The following is a 19,900-nucleotide window of genomic DNA, read 5'->3' as shown; positions in this document are numbered from 1 at the left end:
GAGTATGGCTCCCTAGAGGCCAACAGCAGACCTGAAAATAATTCAAGTGTGAGCCCCACACATCTCTCCTTGGCCCAAGAATTAGGGAATGAGCCCAGCTCTCTCAGCCTCCTTGCTCACCCTGCCTTCCACCCACACACTTGCTCTGCATTTTGCTTCCAATGGGGCCCAGGCTTGAGTCTGCAGCTCCAGGACGCTTGTGAGCCATCTGCCCCTCCTTAGCAAGGAGGAGTAACTCAGGAGAAGGCAGCATCCTTGGGTGGGCTTGGCAGAAATCAGACCAACTGAACAGGTCAGTGATAAGGTGGGGACAGAAGAAGACACTCCTCTCTCAATGCCCCCAAATGTGTAAGACTAAAGACATCTACTCCTCCACTTCTCAAAGACAAGTAGAATCAGAGACCTGTAGGGGACTTTGGAAACCACACAGGGATCCAACCCCAACACTTTACAAACTTCCTAAACTCACATAGGACTAGACGTCGGGACCATTTCTCTCAGCCTCCCTTCATTCCCAACTGTGAGGGCCTATCCAGTCATTCCAACACTTTCTAATGCTTATCCTTGGCAGAGACATCTGAAAATGTTTGCTGTTGCTCAGACATGCTCAGAAGCAGAGCAAGTGACTGACTACAATAGCCTAATTCTTATTTCTTGTTTAATGGAAGCAACTTAGCAGGGGGAAAACTAGCAGAAATTAAACCTCAAACTGTTCCCCTTACCCTCCAAATTAACATATTTTTGTTGTCAGTTGTACATAGATGTTATCTGTATGTACCTGCTACCTTATGTTCTGGTTTTAAAGTCTATGTCATAGACAAATATCCAGAAATCAACACTTTTTTCATTTTTAATATCTGTATAATATTCTATTACATCACTACATCATCATTGCAAAGATATAGACCCTGGGAGAAATTTTTAAAATTAATGTTTAAGTACTTGGTACAGTGCCTGCTGTAGGGTATATATTTATTTATTATTAATAATATATCTATATACTTGGAAGCATGATCATCTGAATTAATTAAAACCTTCCAATTAGAATACATTTCTATTATATATATTCCTTTACCTTAACCATTATAATTTCCTTTGAACAAATATTTCATTTCCCAAGTTGAATTAAAATCCAAATATTCAATTTCATCATCGCTGGAAATGAAAACACCATTTTCATTTCTTTTTTTTTTTGATAGTTATTTACAGTTGATCTATCAGTAAGCAATTTACTAATTTTTGTGTGATACTACACTTTACAACTCTGCTCATTAACTTTATTTTTAGCAGTGACTTCATTTCTTATAATAGCTTAGCTATAAATAGATATTTTGCAAAAAGTTATGTTTTTATTTCTTTTTTCTTTACAGATAGCGATGGCCAGCATTTCTATAAAGATATTAAATAAGGAGTGAAAACAGAGAATACCCATATTTTGTTCTTCTTTTTAGGGAAAAAGTAGAAGTCTTCAATAAACATGATGTCGACTCTTGTTTTCAAATACACCACTTACCATATTAAGGAAAAAAGCATTGTTTTCAGAGTTTTAATCTATAAGGTTTTGATAAATTTATCTGGATCTCATTACAGTAGTTGGTATTTTGTTTGTGTTAAACTAGGTTAATGGATTTCCTTGAATCTGATAGAGAATTCTTTTAATGCATAGTTTCCTTGGCTTGCACACTTTTTTTTTTACTTGGGGACATTTGCATCTATGTCTAAAAACAAAATTGGTCTAAAATATTCCTTGCATTATCTTGCTTAGTTCGAGCTTGAAGTCATATTTGCATCTAAAAATGAATTGACAAATAATGACTGAATTACAATAGCCAAGTTAACTGGGTGCCAACTGCTTACAAGGCACTGTTCTATGCACATTATGGATATTTCCTCACTTAATGTTTGTAACAACCCCTGTACTCAGATATTACTAATCCACTTTACAGATAATTACACCATAACTTTGTTTTTATACTTTTTATTATTGAATTGGTCCTTAGAAAGCTTAAATATTTTCTTCATTGGAGTCAGACTATTTTATAAGTTTGTATTTCTTTCTCTTTTAGTGTTATATTCATGCTCTTTAATTCTTTTTGCACCTATGGGGCTACGGAGCATATTTGTGAGTAGTCCTCTATTTTATTTGATAAGATGTATTAGCCTCTAATTGAAAATAATAGCCAACTTAAATTTGAATCTTTTGTATTAGCTATTAAATTTTCCAAATCCTGGCCTCATTCTCATTTTCATTCTCATCTGTTTATCAAAATTGCTTAGTAACTCTTTTTCAAAGAATCAATGATCAGATTTCTGCTTAAATTAATTTTCTTTTTCTACGTCATTTGTTTTTACTTTATTATCTATATTTTAACTTGTTTCCCCTTCTCAATTATTTAAGCAAAGCTCATTATGGCTCAGTCACTGAATAAAACTAAACATGAGGACTCCAAAGTCAAAGACAAGCATTTTCTGCACCCCTTGGGCTCTCAGAAAACAGGTCCCGTATTTAAGCCAACACAAACGGCAGAGTTGTCGTGATCACCAGAGAAAGGCAGAGGACTGCCGCTGAAGCAGAACACAAGGCCAGTCTGTGTGCTGGCTGCCCAAGGATCAGACCCCAACAAATAGGTGCCTGGGTTCAGGTATGTATGGGTTAGTGTAGCATGGAGCCCGTACCTATGAAGGTCTGAGTGATGACATTAGGTGGTTTACAGAGATGGAGACAAGTAGCATCAAATCACATGGTGAGAAAGCGATTGCATTTTGAGTTCTCCCTCAACTCTTCTGACACCTCTCAGAGAAATCCTCAAGTGCTATTTCCCTAACTCCTCCCTTGTACTTTATACAGTCTCCTTTTTTTTTTTTTGGTGGGGTTATTTAGAGATTTTAGTTGTTTATTTATTTGTCAGAGAGAGAGAGAGAGAGAGAGAACGAGTGCACAAGCAGGCAGAGGCAGGGAGAGAAGCAGGCTCCCCACTGAGCAAGGAGCCCGATGTGGAACTCAATCCCAAGACCCTGGGATCATGACCTGAGCTGAAGGCAGCAGCTTAGCCACTGAGCCAACCAGGCACCCCTCTCCTTTTTTAACCAAGGAAAAGTGGGTTTCAGACTCAGAATTCCCTACAGGTAATGGTATCTGGCTAAAATTCTTAATTTCTTAAGTATCATGGGGTACAAATTTTTACTTTTAATAAATTCATTGCAATTAACAAAATTAGTGAGTTAAATAAGAGTGTTAATGAAACAATAAAACAGATGATAAGTAAATGTGAATGGTGTTTGGGAGACACAAGGTTGGTATCAGGTGAGGGAGGACTATCTTTAAGGTCTCACCCAATCTCAAAGATGTGTGGTCACAAAGAGGAATATGAAAAGCAGTTATCCCTTCATTCAACAAAAGCAAAAAACACTGAGTGTCTCCTTTAGTCCAGGCATGATTCTAGAAACTAGGGATATAGCAATACATTAAAATAAAGCTCCTGCCCTCATGAGCTTATGATATGATAGGTCAGAAGAATGAGGAGGACTGAGAGCAAGAAACCAGCAAGACAGGAGAGATGCCACAAAAAAACTGTGCTTAAAATCCAGTTGGGAGGGGTGCCTGGGTGGCTCAGTGGGTTAAAGCCTCTGCCTTCAGCTCAGGTCATGATCCCAGGATCCTGGGATCGAGCCCCGCATTGCGTCGGGCTCTCTCTGCTCAGCAGGGAGCCTGCTTGCTCCTCTCTCTCTCTGCCTGCCTCTCTGCCTACTTGTGATCTCTGTCTGTCAAATGAATAAATAAAATCTTAAAAAAAAAAATCCAGCTGGGAATGCATTTCCAAAAATGGAAGTGACCAACCCTACTAACTGCACCTTGTTGGGGTTGTTTTGGTTTTTTTTTTAAGATTTCTATTATTTAATTAATTATTTGACAGACAGAATTCACAAGTAGGCAGAGAGGCAGTCAGAGAGAGGAGGAAGTAGGCTCCCTGCCGAGCAGAGAGCCGGATGCGGGGCTCGATCCCAGGACCCTGGGATCATGACCCGAGCCAAAGGCAGAGGCCTTAACCCACTGAGCAACCCAGGTGCCCAGGTGCCCCTGCACCTTGTTGGTTTTAGTATGATGGAGCCTGAGAAACAACCTCAGATGTGGTCATGGTAGTTTGGTGGCCATGGAAGTTTCAGGGATTGGGGAGAAGCCTGAGAAGGGGGCTTCATGAGCAAACAGGAAGAAGGAAACTGGGGTTTGTGTACTGCCCACAGTTTGAGGACTTTTGTGGAAAGGGAGAGTAGAGAAGTGAGCTGACAGCCAGAGAGGAATGTGGGTCAAGGATGGATTTTTAAAACTCAGTGATTTCTGTGTGCTGACAGGAATGATCCAGAAGCTGGGAGGAAAATCCTTTTCATTTTAAGTTAGACTCAATCTTAGCGTGGGTCTTCTTCAAACAGGGAATATATACTTGGGAAGAGTACTTTCCTAACGAGGGAGAAGTAGTAACAAGAAATTTTTCTTCTCCCACATCTGAGAAGTAGAGGATTGGAAGGAAAAGAGGCTGGTGCCACTTTGGTTTGAAAGGAGTACTAGTCAAGGAAGGGACGGTGCTTTTGCTGCTCCACACACCACAGCTCCCAGTCTCATAATGGACCTCTCCCAGTACAGGTGACCCTCTCCCACCATATCCCTGCCCCATTCCACCTGCTCCACATGCCCCCTTCTCCTACCCCAGCACTGGCCACTCCAGGGAGGCCTGACCCATTTACACAGATGTCCTGAGACTAAGTTCACCTGGTGGCATTTTTTGGGTCTTTTGGAGAAAATCAAAGCAGTGAAGCTGAAGGAGCACGTTTATCTTCCACACTAAGGAATAGCTCTAAACAACGCTACGGCGTAGTCAAAATCCCCTTCCCTCCTTTACCCTCCCCACCTGCACTGGCAAGTTCCTTAGCTCCAAGCAGGCTCCACCTCAGCAAAATGGTGCCTTGGAGTAAGGCAACCTCCCAAGACGGTTTTCCCCTTGTCACTCCCTGTCCAGTTCATGGTGGGCCATAACCCTGCCCCCATGGCTTTTCCAGACTGATTTCCCCCCTCAGCTCTTCCCCCATCCCCACTCAGCACACTGACTCAAGTTCTTTCTCTCCCCACCATCCCTCTTTGTGATCTACTATGTCTTGTGAAGCAGTGGAAAATAAGTGATAAATCTAATGAGCTCACAATGAACTATTCTGAACTGCAGTTTAATGTGTTCCTATCGTTTCTTTTTTGCCCACTCCATTCCTTTGAGCGATGTTACACTTGTAGTTTCTCTTTGTTATCTGCAGGGGCAACTCTTACCCTCCAGAGGCAAATCCCCCTCCTGGATAAGCCCAGACGGAAGGGCTGGCTGTGCTGTCCCAGTCAGCAGGCTCTTCTGTCCAGGTTTGTCCTGACGTACTTCATTCACGTCATCATCACCAGGACCAAAATGACCCAGAGCCTATGACAAGTGGCAGCCGGGACTAAGCCCTGGGCTGTATGTGACTGGGGAAAATAAAGGAAGACAAAGTATTTGAGGGGAAGAAGGGTATGTACAAATAAGACCCTCTGGTTCTATATATGTGCCACTGTGGTTCCAGAATTCTGTAGAGAAAGGGCCTTCAGATGGCAACCTTACTGGGAGTAAGAAGAAATTGTATTTCTATAGTTCTTTACTTAATAGTGAGACATGAGTTGTTCAAATCAAAGAATGAGAGTACGATAGAGTCTGGGCAGGGGGCTGGGGGGGGGGGGCAGGGGGCAAAGCACCCTAAGTACTCCTTGTTTGTTAGCACCACTGAGTACTTGGTCATATGTCACAAGGATTCTCCTTAGAGGGATGGCATATGGGCCTTTGCAAGTTCAGGATCAGCAGTATTTTCGCAGTGAAATAATTAAAACCCTGACTTCAGGGTCTGTTGGGGCCTGAAGACTCCCTGGTTGAAGCTTTTCCTTTGGTAGGTGGAGAGCGTTCTTTGGCCACTACCTTTGGTAGGTGGAGAGCGTTCAGTGTCCAAATGAACAGAGAGATGTGAGTTAGCCAGATGTGAGTTGAGGGGCTGTATGAGGGAAGAAGGGAGGCATGGGTCCCATCCCCCATTCCCTATAGCCTCTGCCTGGTCTGGATCTCCCAGCAGGACCAGCCAATCATGGAGGGAGAAAACCACACAAGCATCTCTGAGTTCATCCTCCTAGGGCTCTCCAGCCAGCCTGAAAGGCAGGAGCTGATCTTTGGGCTCTTCCTTGTCATGTACCTGGTCGGGGCAGCTGGGAACTTGCTCATCATCCTGGCCATTGGCTCAGACTCCCACCTCCACACGCCCATGTACTTCTTCCTCAGCAACCTTTCCCTGGTGGATTTCTGCTTCATCTCTGCCACAGTCCCCAAGATGCTTGTGAACATTCAGATGCAGACTCGGTCCATTTCCTATGGCGGCTGCCTAACTCAGATCTACTTCTGCATTTTGCTTGCCAACATGGACAACTTTCTCCTGACAGCAATGGCTTATGACCGCTACGTGGCCATCTGTCACCCCCTGCACTACTCCACCATGATGAGTCTGCAAATCTGTGCCCTGATGCTAGGAAGCTCCTGGCTCATTGCCAGCCTCCACTCCCTGCTACATACTGTCCTCATGGCCCGGCTGGAGTTCTGTGCCAGCAACGCCATCCCTTACTTCTTTTGTGACCTCATTCCCCTGCTCCAGCTCTCCTGTTCTAACACCCAGCTCAACCAGCTCATGATTCTGCTGGTGGGGGGCTTGATTGTCCTCATCCCCTTTCTTGGCATTCTCGTGTCCTACACCCGCATTGTATCTGCTGTGCTCAAGGTCCCATCTGCCCGAGGCAAACAAAAGGCCTTTTCCACCTGTGGCTCTCACCTCACTGTAGTCCTCCTCTTCTACGGGACCATTACAGGGGTCTACCTGAATCCCTCGTCCTCCCACTCAGCTGATAAGGAATCATTGGCTTCAGTGATGTATATGGTGGTCACACCCATGCTGAATCCCTTCATCTACTGCCTGAGGAACAAGGACATGAAGGGAGCTCTAAGAAAACTATTTGGAGTGAAGGCTTTATCCTGTGGGCTACGATAGCAAAGACCCCTTTCAGGGTCTTTGTTCTGGGAATGGGATGAACCAGGGGAAGGCTCTGCATACAGAAGGCTTAAAGAACACAGACCTCATTGTCTTGGGTTACCATGGCCAGGGAGTCTTCTCATTACTCCATAAATAATTTCCAAGTCCCTTCTTGGGCCCTCGCACAGACTGCTGAGGGGCATAAACTCTCACCTAAAGGCAGAACCAAAAAAAAAAGCAGATGCAAATTAGCTTTATCTGCAGACCTTCTAGAGAGGGTACAAGAGGAAAAGGTGAACTCATAAGAATCTATGGCCTGTGCTAATAGGCTGTGACAAAGGGATGACCTCTGAGAGCCCCATGCACCCCCAGTTCCTCAAATCCTTAACCCTCATGCATCCCAATTTCTAAACTCCTCTGCTACACCCTCTTCCTCAACCACCATCCCCACATTCTGGGTTGAATCTATCTCTGGGGACAGACTTGATTGTCCTCAAAGCCATCCCACTCCTGGCCTTGGATGCTGCCGGGTGGGGTTCCAAACTCTAGGTACTTGCATCAGGAATGCCTGCAGCTCAGATAAAATACCATGCCCTTAATGAAGCCACTTCACATCTCCCCAGGTGAGAGAGAGTATTTTCTCTCCCCTGGAATGCCATATAATTTTAATTCTGTTCAACACTTTTCATACCTGGCTCCTTATGATTCATGTTCACCACAACTCCACTCCAAGCAGGAAGGTTGGGTCCTTTTTAAACTTCATAAAAGGTCCTGTTCTTCTTAAGAAAAGCATCCTCAGAAGACTCCATCACAGTGCTCGGTTTAAAATAAGGACTCAATAAAAGTACGCTGTTAATAAATGCTAATGACGACCATGATAATGGCAGCACACACTGCAAATAAAACAAAACAAAACAAAACAAAAAACCACTTACGTCCTCTCTCCCCATGATTTAGTCTTAACTAATACCTTTTATATCTCCCCTTCCAAGGAAAAAGAGCTACCAATCCAGCTGGTCAGAACCTAAAGAGTTCAATGGTGCATATTTTATGAAGGTCAGTGCGCCCTTCATCCAGGGATGAAGCCCCCTTCCTTCCAGCCTGCCCCTGGTTAGTCCTCTTCTATTCCTGGTCTCCTTGGCGTCCCCATTTTGGGCCCAGCCACCTCTCTCTATAATACACCAGGGCTAAGCACGCAGATCCTCAATTCAGATTTGGGGCTTAGAGTGGGAAGAGGGTAGGCCCAGACTATTTTCCAGCTCACCTTTGACCAGTGAGTCCACAATGGAGGTTACAGGTTGTAACTCAGACACTAACAAAGTGGCACTCTGGCTCAGAGTTTGCTATTGTTCTTTGAGCATATTGTTTCCTTGGGAGCCCTCAGGAGTTAGGATGATTGGCAGGGCAAGATATAGGCTTTCCTGGGCCTCTGACCATAAAACCACAACAATACCAACAAAATCTCACCTCAAACCTATAAAAAAGATGTGAAGAAAAGTTGACATCAACCACCCTCCCAGACTAGGCTGCATATACCCGATCCCATGAATGTACCAGAACATTAATTTTTTTAAAATATGTATTCAAGAAAGGAAGAAAAATAGCTCCATTATCCACATTTTAAAATAGCACTATTAAGTACCACTAGTAATAAAGTGGAAGTATCTTCAAGAATAATGAGAATAATAATAATAATAAAGAATAAGGAGAATAGTAAATATTAACGATACGGCATTTTCCAAGTCACATATAATCCTTTCATCCAATACCTTCTCATTCCCACTGAATGCCTTTCCACACCAGCGGACCACAGCTACATCCGGTTAACACATACAGTTTGAACTCAAGTGAGAATTCCGTACCAGCTACTATATTCTGGGCAGTGGGGATATATCAGCAAACAAAACAAAGTTTCTGATTTCATGGAGCTGATGTTCCAAGACATGGGGAGGAAATAGGGAGGGGAAAAAAAGACTATATATATATATATATATATACATATATATATATATATAGTCAGAAAGCTCTAAGTGCTATGAAGAAAAATATATCTAGGTCAGGGAGTAGTAATTGATAAGGAATGTAACTGTGGAACTGTGGCAGGGTCATGCTTCAAAGGTCTGTTGTGGAAAAACAAACCACCCAAACTTAGTGGCATAAAATAAGAGCAATCATTGGGGCGTCTGGCTAACTCAGTTGGTGGAGCATGGGACTCCTAATCTCAGAGTCATGATGTCAAACTCTGTGTTGGGCGAGGAGTGAAAATAAAGGTAATAATAAAACAATAAAAAATAAATAATGCTTACCTAACCAGGGCTATTACAGAGTTCAAGCAAATTCTTATATATAAAATACCTGTAATAGCTAGCAGACACTCAATAAATATTAGTCAACAATTTTTTTAAAATAACAGCAATCACTTAAATTTTTTTAATTTTTTAAAGATTTTTATCTCTTCTTTTGTCAGGGAGAGAGAGAGAGAGCACACGCAGAGTGGGAGAGGGAGAACAGGCTCCTCACTGAGCAAGGAGCCTGATGCAGGACTCAGTCTCAGGACTACAGGATCGTGACCTGAGCCGAAGGCAGACGCTGAACTGACTAAACCACCCAAGTGTCCCAGCAATCATTTATCTCTTATCTTTCTGGAGTGACTGTGTTGGGCGAGGCAATGCTCCTTCAGGGTTTGTCATGTGGTTGCAGACAAAGAGGTTTGGGTGGGAGTTACCCTGAAGGATTATGCATCTAATGGTCTTTGCTGGCTGTCAATGAGGACCACAGTTGGGCCTGTCATTGTTGGAATATCTGTGGTCTGTCTGGGTGACATGGGCTTCCTCACAGCATGATAGCTCTGTCCTAGGGGCAAGCATTCCAAGTACTTTTCATGACCCAGCCTGAAGAGGAACAGTATCACTGCCTTCATATTTTATTTGTTAAAAGTGAGTCACTATGGCCAGACAATATTCAAGGGAAAGGGAATTAGACTTTAACTCTTGATGGGAAGAATGTCAAAGAATTTGGAGACATGCTTTTAAAATGTCACAGGTAGTTAGGGAAGGTCTCTCAAAACAAAAACTCACATAAAGAGAGAAATAAAGTCATAAAAGGTCTTAAGAAAATGGGTTCCAGACACAGGGAACAAGAGCACAGCCCCTAAGAAAGAGTGTTCTTAGCATGCTGGCGAACATGCTCCAGTAAGAACTGTTAGCTAAGTAAAGTTTTTGACTTTTACTCGGAGAAGAGAAGCCTTTGGAAAGTTCTGAGCAGAGATGTGAGATAATCTTATTTGTATTTCCTAAAGTTCTTTTATGATGAAGAAACTACAGAGTGGAAAGAAAAGCATCAGTTCCCTGATAAAACAGTCCAAGAGAGAAGATGGTGACTTGAACCTGAAAGTGCTGGAGGTAATAAGAAGCTGCTTAGCCGTGTGTGGGTTGAAATAGAACTGGTAGAATACTGATGGTTTGGATTCAGGAAATGAGAGAGAAGGCTCTAGGCTTTATGGCCTGAGCAACTAAGGGAATGCAAGGTCTATCCACTCTGATAAGAAGAAGGAAAATAAAAGAGGTTTGGATGGTGGAGAGAAAACAAAGAGTTCGGTTTTGTGTAAGTTTGAGATGCCTATTTGATCTTCAAATGGGTAGCTCTATCTATAAGTTAAAACTCACAGTGGAGTTCTACATCCCCTGGGATGTGGCTTCCCCACCCTCTGCTATGCCACTGAAACAGATCTCACCAATATTACCAATGATTCTCTAAGTTGATAAGGCCAGTGGCATGAAGCACATTCCCACTGCTGTGCAGCCACACCACCATCCATCCACAGAACTCGCTTTCCAAAACTGAAAGTCTGCCCCCATCTAACACTAACTCCCCATTCCTTCTGCTCCTGGCACCTGGCAACCACCCTTCTACCTTCTGTCTCTATGAATCTGACTACATTAGGTACCTCATCTGAGTGGAATCATATAGCACTTGTCCTATTTCAATTACCACAGTGTCTTCAAGTTTCATCTGTGCTGTAGCATGTCAGAATTCCCTTCCTATTGGGGGCATCTGGGTGGCTCAGTGGGTTAAAGCCTCTGCCTTCGGCTCAAGTCATGATCCCAGGGTCCTGGGATTGAGCCCCGCATTGGGCTCTCTGCTTGGCAGGGAGCCTGCTTCCTCCTCTCTCTCTCTGCCTGTCTCCCTGCCTACTTGTGATCTGTCAAATAAATAAATAAATAAATAAATAAATAAAATATTTTTTAAAAAAAGAATTCCCTCCCTTTTTAAGGCTGAATAACCCATTGTATGAATAAATCACATTTTATCAACTTATCCATTGATGACACATTGGTTGTCTCCACCTTTTGACTATAGTGAATAACAAGGCTATGAGCATAGGTGTATAAATATCTCTTTAAATCCCTGCTTTCGATTCTTTGGGGTCTGTACCCAGAAGTAGAACTGCTGTATCATAATAGTAACCCTAGTTTTAATTTCTTGAGGAACCACCAAACTGTCTTGCAAGGCATTTTTTGCATTTAAGATTCCCACCAAAAGTGTACAAGTGTTCCAATTCCTCCACACCCAAACTAAAAGATTTTTTAAAAAATGAAATCTCTAGTAAGCATCTTCAGGGAAAAGTTGCACATCTTTGCTATCTGTCTCTAGTTTGGGGTTAATCTAATTCTTTTTTTTTTTCCTTTTTGCTGTTACACTTAGTAAATTAGGAAAAGAAAATGAAATGCAAGAATATAATACATACTGAGTAAAGATCCAATGTTGAGATAAGGTATTAGTGTGTGCTGTTATGAATGGAGTTATTCTGACCATGATATGGTCTATACAAGTGGTAGTCTAGGTACGGATCTCCCCTTAGTTGGTGCCTAGAGTCAGTTCCATGTAAACAAATAAGTTGGGTGGGACAATGGAACAGTTTCAATCAAAGGGTGGTAAGGAAATAGATATAAAACTGAGAACCGGGCACCTGGGTGGCTCAGTTGGTTAAGCAACTGCCTTCAGCTCAGGTCATGACCCTGGAATCCCAGGATCAAGTCCCACATCAGGCCCTCTGCTCATCAGGGAGCCGGCTTCTCCCTCTGCCCCTCACCCCTTTCATGCTCGCTCGCTCGCTCTCTCTCAAATAAATAAAATCTTAAAAAAAAAAAAACTGAGAACAGTGCTCGCTTGGACAGCACTTAAAGTGGAACAATACAGAGATTAGCATGGCCCCGAGCAAGGATGAAATGCAAATTCATGAAGTGTTCTATATTTTTGTATGGACTAGTTGAATCACTAAATTATACACCTGAAACTAATATAACACTGCATGTTAACTCACTAGAATTAAAATTGAATTAAATTTTTGAGAAAAGATCCAGTGGGTTGAGAAAGAGAATTAGTTTTGCTATCTCAGCTTTATAAAGCACACATGCCCTTTGTGATGGCTTCTCCCAACAAAGTGACAGCCAAATCTACAAATGGCTTTGCACTCACTCTTTCCCTCCTTTCTCTACCTCCCCCTTACCTTCTTTTTCCCTCAACAAATCAAGACTTCTCTTTACTTTAGTCGGGCACAAAAGAAGACATCTTAGGATATTTTACTGAGAAGCCAAGGTAAAATAAGAGGATATAACACCTCATTCAAAATAAGGCAAAAGGGAAGGGTTTTCTTCTTGAAGAGAAGTCTGCACTATCTAGAATCCAGTCTACTGTTGAACTTGACTTCTGGATCGGGACTGATTCTCACTTGCAAAAGCTGTGCTCCTTCCCAAGCTCTACTGTATCATTTCAGTGGCCTCATCAATGCCCTTGATATCCTCCAAGTTCTCCTCTGAAGTTATATAAAACAAAGACCTATCAGTTTACTTAAAAGGATACTGTTAAAGATCTTTTACAGACACAGATCTCAGAACTTACAGGTACGGTTCTGTTGAAGAGTTCCTAACAAACCCTCTGTGACACTCAGACTCTCCCAGTTGTGTCACAGCTGCTTTGCTGCGCTCTCCACATCCAGTCCAGCACCTAGTCAGGGATAAGCACAACCTATCTACATCAGGATTCAAGCATTTTTCCAATGAGCTGCACCCTCGGGATGGCCAAAGAAAAGTGCTTCATCCTCCTTGCCCGTTATGGGGACATAAAAGTGCAGCAAAGCAATGGCATCCAAGAAAATTGGGTAGGGACAGCCACCACAGATTCATTGAAGAAATCTTTCTTAAGCACATTTATTAAGCTGGACATTATGGTGAGCCCTGAGACAGAGTAGTGAATGGATTTCTGACCAAAATAAATCAGAATCAAAGTATTTTTCTAGGGAAAGATCGGGGTGTAAGTAGCCAGGATTGTTGAAGAGATTCACATGTTATGGCTACAACCTGAAAGGAGTAAAATAACACTTTGCTCTAAGTCATGCCTTGTTGTCCTGGGGCCATATCTGCTTTGGGCTGGTAGGGGTAAACTTCAGGGTCTGTTCCAATGTTTGAATGGGTACTCTGGTGAAGCCACATGTTTCCCACAATGGAGCTACCATTCCTGAAATTTATGTGATTATCACCTGAAGGGCTGCGTAATATGAAGATTCCCCGCAGACAGATGCTCCTTCTACAAATACATTTTAATCAAGTTCCCCAGATGATTTTGATGTTAAGTGGCCTTCAGATAATACTGTGAGAATCTCTGTTGAAAGCATTATTAAAAGATAAACTGAGATTAAAAATAGAGTTTCCCTATGATCCTGCAATTGCACTACTGGGTATTTACCCCAAAGATACAGATGTAGTGAAAAGAAGGGCCATTTGTACCCCAATCTTTATAGCAGCAATGGCCACGGTCGCCCAACTGTGGAAAGAACCAAGATGCCCTTCAATGGACAAATGGATAAGGAAGATGTGGTCCATATACACTATGGAGTATTATGCCTCAATCACAAAGGATGAATACCCAACTTTTGTAGCAACATGGACGGGACTGGAAGAGATTATGCTGAGTGAAATAAGTCAAGCAGAGAGAGCCAATTATCATATGATTTCACTTATTTGTGGAGCATAACAAATAGCATGGAGGACATGGGGAGATGGAGAGGAGAAAGGAGTTGAGGGAAATTGGAAGGGGAGGTGAACCATTAGAGACTATGGACACTGAAAAACAACCTGAGGGTTTTGAAGCGGCGGGGGATGGGGGGTTGGGGGAACCAGGTAGTGGGTATTGGGGAGAACGCGTATTACATGGAGCACTGGGTATGGTGCAAAAACAATGAATACTGTTACGCTGAAAAGAAATAAAAAAGAAAAAGAAAACTCTACAAATGAATAGGTACAAATTGGCTCATTATGTGAGGACAATATGTCAAAAGAAAGGATTGAGTTAATATTGAGTTGTATTAATTAAATATGAGTTGTATTAATTAAATTTTTAATTAAATTAATTAAATTAAATATTAAATTAAATTAAATATTAAATATTAAATAAAAATTAAATATTTTTAAAATATTTTTAATTTAAATTTAATTTAAATTAAAAATTTTTAATTAAATTAAATATTGAGTTGTATTAATTAAATATGAATCATTGCTCTTAAAAAAAATACCCTCTTTCCACGGGGGAAAAAAAAGGATAACGTGAGGCATATTAAAAATGTTTAGAGTTTGAGCAAAAATCAATTCCCATCAGACAGTAGCAAACCAGAAGTGGCTAGCAGCCCTCCACCCATAGGAGGTAGCGGCCAGATATTTATAAACCTAGGAAGCAAAGCAGAGCAACTATCTGATTGGCCTTACAGGGGAAAGCCTATGGCTATTTGTGATTGTTTGCCCTTATGTTTCAATTTCTTTGAGGCACTGACAGACTTAGGTATGCGGTTGCTTATGTAGGCTGCCAAGGCATTAGAACTCCCTATTTAATGGCCTCCTTGTTTAATTAATTTAACAGCATGAAGGACAAAACCTCAATCTGGAATACCTTAAGGACAGTCTTCACCTTGAGTATTAAGTGTGTCAGGGACTTGCCAACTCTACCAGCAAAGGCATGAATACAGCTCAGCAAACTGAGGGAGCTGGTTTTACTGAGCTGTTGACTACCACCCAGAGGCAGTAATTGTCTCTGCAAGATCATAGAAAGCACGGGAAAGGTCCAAAGACCGTGGCGCTGGATCACTTGCTTCCAGATCTGCTACACTGGATTTTCTGAGTCAGATGCCATTATTCTCTGAGCAAATGATCTTCTAGAATCCAACCCCATACAATCTAGTTACCTCTCCCACTGCTCCACTGACCTTTCTGAAGTAGAGTACTTCAGTGTAGAGGTATGATGAGGGCCAGCTGGGATTTACCAGATGGCAGTGGGGATCATTTTTGGAGTAGGGGAGGGCAGAGAAGCTAGGGAACAGTAAGGACACTGGAATGTTGCAGGTCCCTAGGTGTAACAGCTCCTACTGATCTAAGAGTGCGTGAAGACACTGCTGTGGGCTGGAGCTGAGGTGCTCTGAGGTTTGCTAGAGCCTGGTGTTATGGGAGCTTTCACATGTAAACCTAGAGTCACCAGGTGGTACATAAACTCTATCACACATTAGAGGTGTCAAGCAAATGGGGTGCCTAATTCCCAGCATATCAGTTAAATCCAAAACACAAACCACCACCAAAAAGTGAGGCTTTCTGAAGACCAGTCCCCAACATCTAACTTCGGTTATTTCATATCCAACAATTCTAAAATTAGACTCATTTTTTTTTGCCTTTTAACTCACTGCTGCTCAAACCAGTTAACCCTCCAGATTTCATTTATTTGACCATCAATTTTGCCCTGATACAGAGGTCTGTCATAAGCACCAAGTAAGCTACAAATTGTGAAATAATTCCAAAACACTGTGGACTAAATGCCCACTGGGATACTTGTACATTTGTATTAACCAGAACATGCATTAATTACCAAAGACGCTCCCTGAAGCAATGGGTTAAAGCCAGCAGGTTTGGGGAAAATGGTCCCTTACTTGTGGCAGAACGTAAAATGTGCCTGAAACTACCTGGAGAGGCCATCAAGGCCTTAAGCAAATGACCAGCCTAAAGGGTGAGGTCAAAGTATCATGTGAGTACACCTACGCAAAACCAAGCCCAGCAATGAAGTCACTGAAAATGGGGCTTTCCATAAAGGAAGCTGCCACACGAAATGTCTTCCTTCAAGTCACTGCATGAAGGAGCCTTAGCCAAACACAGGCACAGTGAAAAAAGCACAAGAATGAATCCGCATCTCTTGCCCAAGATGAGGTATGATTAATTCAGTGCCTGTATTAGCTATACGCTGCATCACCCTCCTACTCAGCTCAGGGCCATTATCATTGCACAAGGACTTGCTACGCTTTTCCTCCCACACTCATTAACTAGTTAATCCTGTCAGGACTTTTATTTCTTTTTTCATTTTAAATTCTTTTTTTTTTTTTAAAGATTGTATTTATTTATTTATTTGTCAGAGAGTGAGAGAGAAAGCGAGCACGTGCACAGGCAAGCAGAGGCAGAAGCAGGCTCCCTGTCAAGCAAGGAGCCCAATGCAGGACTCGATCCCAGGACTCGGATCATGACCTGAGCTGAAAGCAGCGGCTTAACCTACTGAGCCACACAGGCATCCCTCATTTCAAATTCTTATAATAAAATAATTTAAAGTTTACAGAAAAAGTTGCAAAAACAATAATGCAAAATACCCATATATCCTTTACCCAGATTCATTTCTCATCGACACTTTTACCTTTTCTTCCCTCCTCCTCTGCTCTGCCTCCACCTCCCCTCCGTATACAGATGTATGTATATATTGTGTACGTACACATGATGGTCCTCTATCCTTAAATACTTCACTGTGTATTTCCTAAGAACAGAGATACTCTCTCACATAAGCACAACATAGTTATCAACGCTAGTACTTTTAACATCAATACAATAATTTTATCTAATCTAGATCCGTATTGCAATTGTGAAAACTGAACCAACAACGCTTTTTAAGGCTGCACAACACTACAAGGTGTGGATGTGCCACAGTTTTTTAAATTACATATCTTGGGTATTTATGCAGCTCCCAATATTTTCGTGCTTAGTAATTGGGCTGTAATGAATAATGTGTGTATGTATTTTCACGTTATTAGAGGCAATTCTTTAAACCCATCCACAATTTTGTTAAGATACTGTGGAATTCTCCTCTGCACAAGGTTGCACTGTTTTGCATGCCATTAGCAACATGTAATTCCTGTTGCCCCACAAACTATCCACAGCATGAACTGTCGAGCTCTGGAATTTTGGCCAATCGGATGGAGAAAAAAATATTTATCTCTCAGTGTAGTTTTAATTGGGATTTAAGTGAAGTTCAGCATCTTTGAATATGGCTAATAGCCATTTTCTCATCAAACTGTCAAGTTTGACAGTTTTTCAACGGGACTGGTTTGGGGTTTCTTTTTCGCCTTTTAAGTTCCTTGTATATTAGAAATATTAGAGTTTTGTGTTATTTTGCAATTACTTTCTCCCAACCTATCATCTGTCTTTGCTTATTGTTTCTGCCATCCAGAAGTTCTCAAAATTTCTATGTAGGAATGCATCAGTCTTTTCCTTAATGCCTCTGGATTTTCAGTCCTAGATTGAAAGTCTTTCCCTGAACCCATGTTTTAGAGGAATTTGCATCCACATCGTTTTCTGGTACCTGCATACTTTCATTTTCATATTTGGATTCCTGATTCATCTGGAGTTTATTCTTGAATGTGATGTGAGAAATGGGTCTATTTTTTTTTATCTTTCCCCGAATCACTGTCCAATTATTCCAATATGACTTTTTAAAAAAAATCTCTGGGAGGCTCAATCCACTGAGCACCTGTCATCGGTTCAGTTCATATCTCAGAGTCCTGGGATTGAGCCCCACATCAGGCTCCCTGCTCAGTGGGGAGTCTGCTTCTCCCTCTCCCTCAGCCCCTCCCCCTACTCCTCTCAAATAAATAAAATCTTAAATAAATAAATCTTCCCAGTGATCCGAGAGTCCATCTTTATTACATATTAGATTTCTGTACAGACCGAGGGCTATTTCTCAACCCTTCCTGCTATCCCATTGGTCTATTTACACACAAATCCCACAGACTTCCCTGCTGGGTTTTTTTCCCATCACTTATTTCCCATTCCTTCCATTAGTGCCTCAATTCAGGCAGCAGCAACCCTTTGAAATAAAGGCTGGAAAAACCTTGTGAGAAGATTGGCTCTCAATGATACACTATGCCATTCTACTTTTCCTGTTCATACAACATGCTGAGCCCTTTTGCAAGAATCAATGATATTTCTAGATGATACCGATCGGGTTTTCCTCAAGCATTTCAGAGACAGAAATAACAAGCGAACAGCTCCCGGAGATGGGCGTCAAGGAGGTATAAATTGTACCACCTCTTTTTCCCAATCTATCTGAAGGTTAATCTACTACCTCCTTCAGAAATTACAGTTTTTACTAAGGAAGGAAAAACAAGTTAAGACAAGCTCCTGGGTTTGCTGCCATTTCCTGGTCTCTGGCCTCTCAGACGACAGTGCTATGGTAAGAGCATGTAGCAGTGCAGCAGCCCTTTTACTGGAGCCTATCTGCTCTTCCAGAAAACTGAAATTGCTTCTCCCAAGTCCTGCTTTTCAAGGTACAACACCTGCATTACCCAACCCTTTCCACCCTCTCTTTCCTAGCAGTTTAAATTCCCAGCAACAAACACAAGGGAGAACATTGCCTGTCCTCCCTGTTGTAACAAATTTTAACTGAAATTTATTAAAATGTGTCAATACTAGGGACAGTTTGGACACAATAAATCTCTAGAAGTGTGTCCTTCAGAAACTGAGATAATAAAGGGAGAAAAAAGTAAGATAGGAATACAAAATTGTAGGAAGCCCCAGTAAATTTCTTTGGCTTGTAGAATTTCTAGGTGATTTTAATAGGACTGTAATTAGTGGCACAATAGCTAGAGATGACTGCTGTTATCAGGAAGGCCACTAGAGGCTACACGATGTCTTGTTTCTTCCTCAGGCATCCTGAGGATCCTTCTAGCTACTGGAAAAAGGCAGAGATCCAGGACTTTCATGCATTCAAGTATTTACTGTGTGTGCCTTGAAGACCTTATGGAGAAAAAAAGGTTGCCCCTGGCTGCACTAAGTTTAAGTGGCCCCACAAGGCACCTGCATTTACAAAGATGAATCTAGGCCCCAAGCAAGTTCTTTGTGATGTAGAGGGTCCGTGGGAGATGCCTGCCTAAAAGGAACTCAAAGCAACAAGCCAGGCTGCCTGCATAGAAACCACCTGGGTTTTATATTTCCAGCCCCCTATCCTGAGATTCTATTTCAATAGCTCTTGGCTCTGCATGGCAATAATACAATTCATCTATGTGATCTCTCATAAAACTCCTTTGTTTTCTATAAAGTTAGGCTGGGGCATTAAGCTTAGCAGGAAATTGCTCTAGTCCCTGGGAGGCCAGTCTTTTTAATAACTAAACCATCTAATTCATTTCAGCTATTATCCTGAATACTATAAGCAGTGATTCTCAGCCAAGGGTCAATTTTGCCACCCAGGAGACATTTGGCAATGGTGGGAAACCTCCTTAGTTGTTACCGTTGGGGGGTGCTACTGGCATCTAGCAGGTTGAGGCCAAGGATGCCACGCCACATCCTATGATGCACAAAACATCTCAGAAGCGGATGAAGTCAGCTTGCGTTGCATGGTGAACTTGAAACCAACTTACTTGTTAAGAAACAAGGGTTCTGGGGGCACCCAAGTGGCTCAGTCAGTTAAGCAGCTGCCTTCAGCTCAGGTCATGATCCTAGGGTCCCGGGATCAAGCCCCAGGTCAGCGGGGAGCCTGCTTT

The 19,900-nt window shown here is 42.1% G+C and overlaps 1 protein-coding gene and 1 pseudogene across 1 annotated transcript; both read left to right on the top strand.

Annotated features, from left to right (window-relative positions):
• Window positions 1-6,138: 6,138 nt before the first annotated feature.
• Window positions 6,139-7,151, top strand: LOC116581218 (olfactory receptor 1F12-like). Its single transcript, XM_032328305.1, has one exon. The coding sequence runs from the start codon at window positions 6,142-6,144 to the stop codon at window positions 7,087-7,089; it is 948 nt and encodes a 315-aa protein (XP_032184196.1). The 5' UTR covers window positions 6,139-6,141; the 3' UTR covers window positions 7,090-7,151.
• A 5,081-nt stretch (window positions 7,152-12,232) lies between these two features.
• LOC116581565 lies at window positions 12,233-12,329 on the top strand (annotated as a pseudogene).
• Window positions 12,330-19,900: the final 7,571 nt, after the last annotated feature.

Source organism: Mustela erminea, chromosome 20, assembly GCF_009829155.1.
Source record: "Mustela erminea isolate mMusErm1 chromosome 20, mMusErm1.Pri, whole genome shotgun sequence".
In the NCBI taxonomy this organism is placed as follows: Eukaryota; Metazoa; Chordata; class Mammalia; order Carnivora; family Mustelidae; genus Mustela; species Mustela erminea.
This window is presented reverse-complemented; position numbering and strand designations above follow the sequence as displayed.

What these genes read in the sequence shown, in the direction of transcription:
- LOC116581218 (XM_032328305.1), top strand. Translation starts at nt 6,142, where the DNA reads ATGGAGGGAGAAAACCACACAAGCATCTCTGAGTTCATCCTCCTAGGG.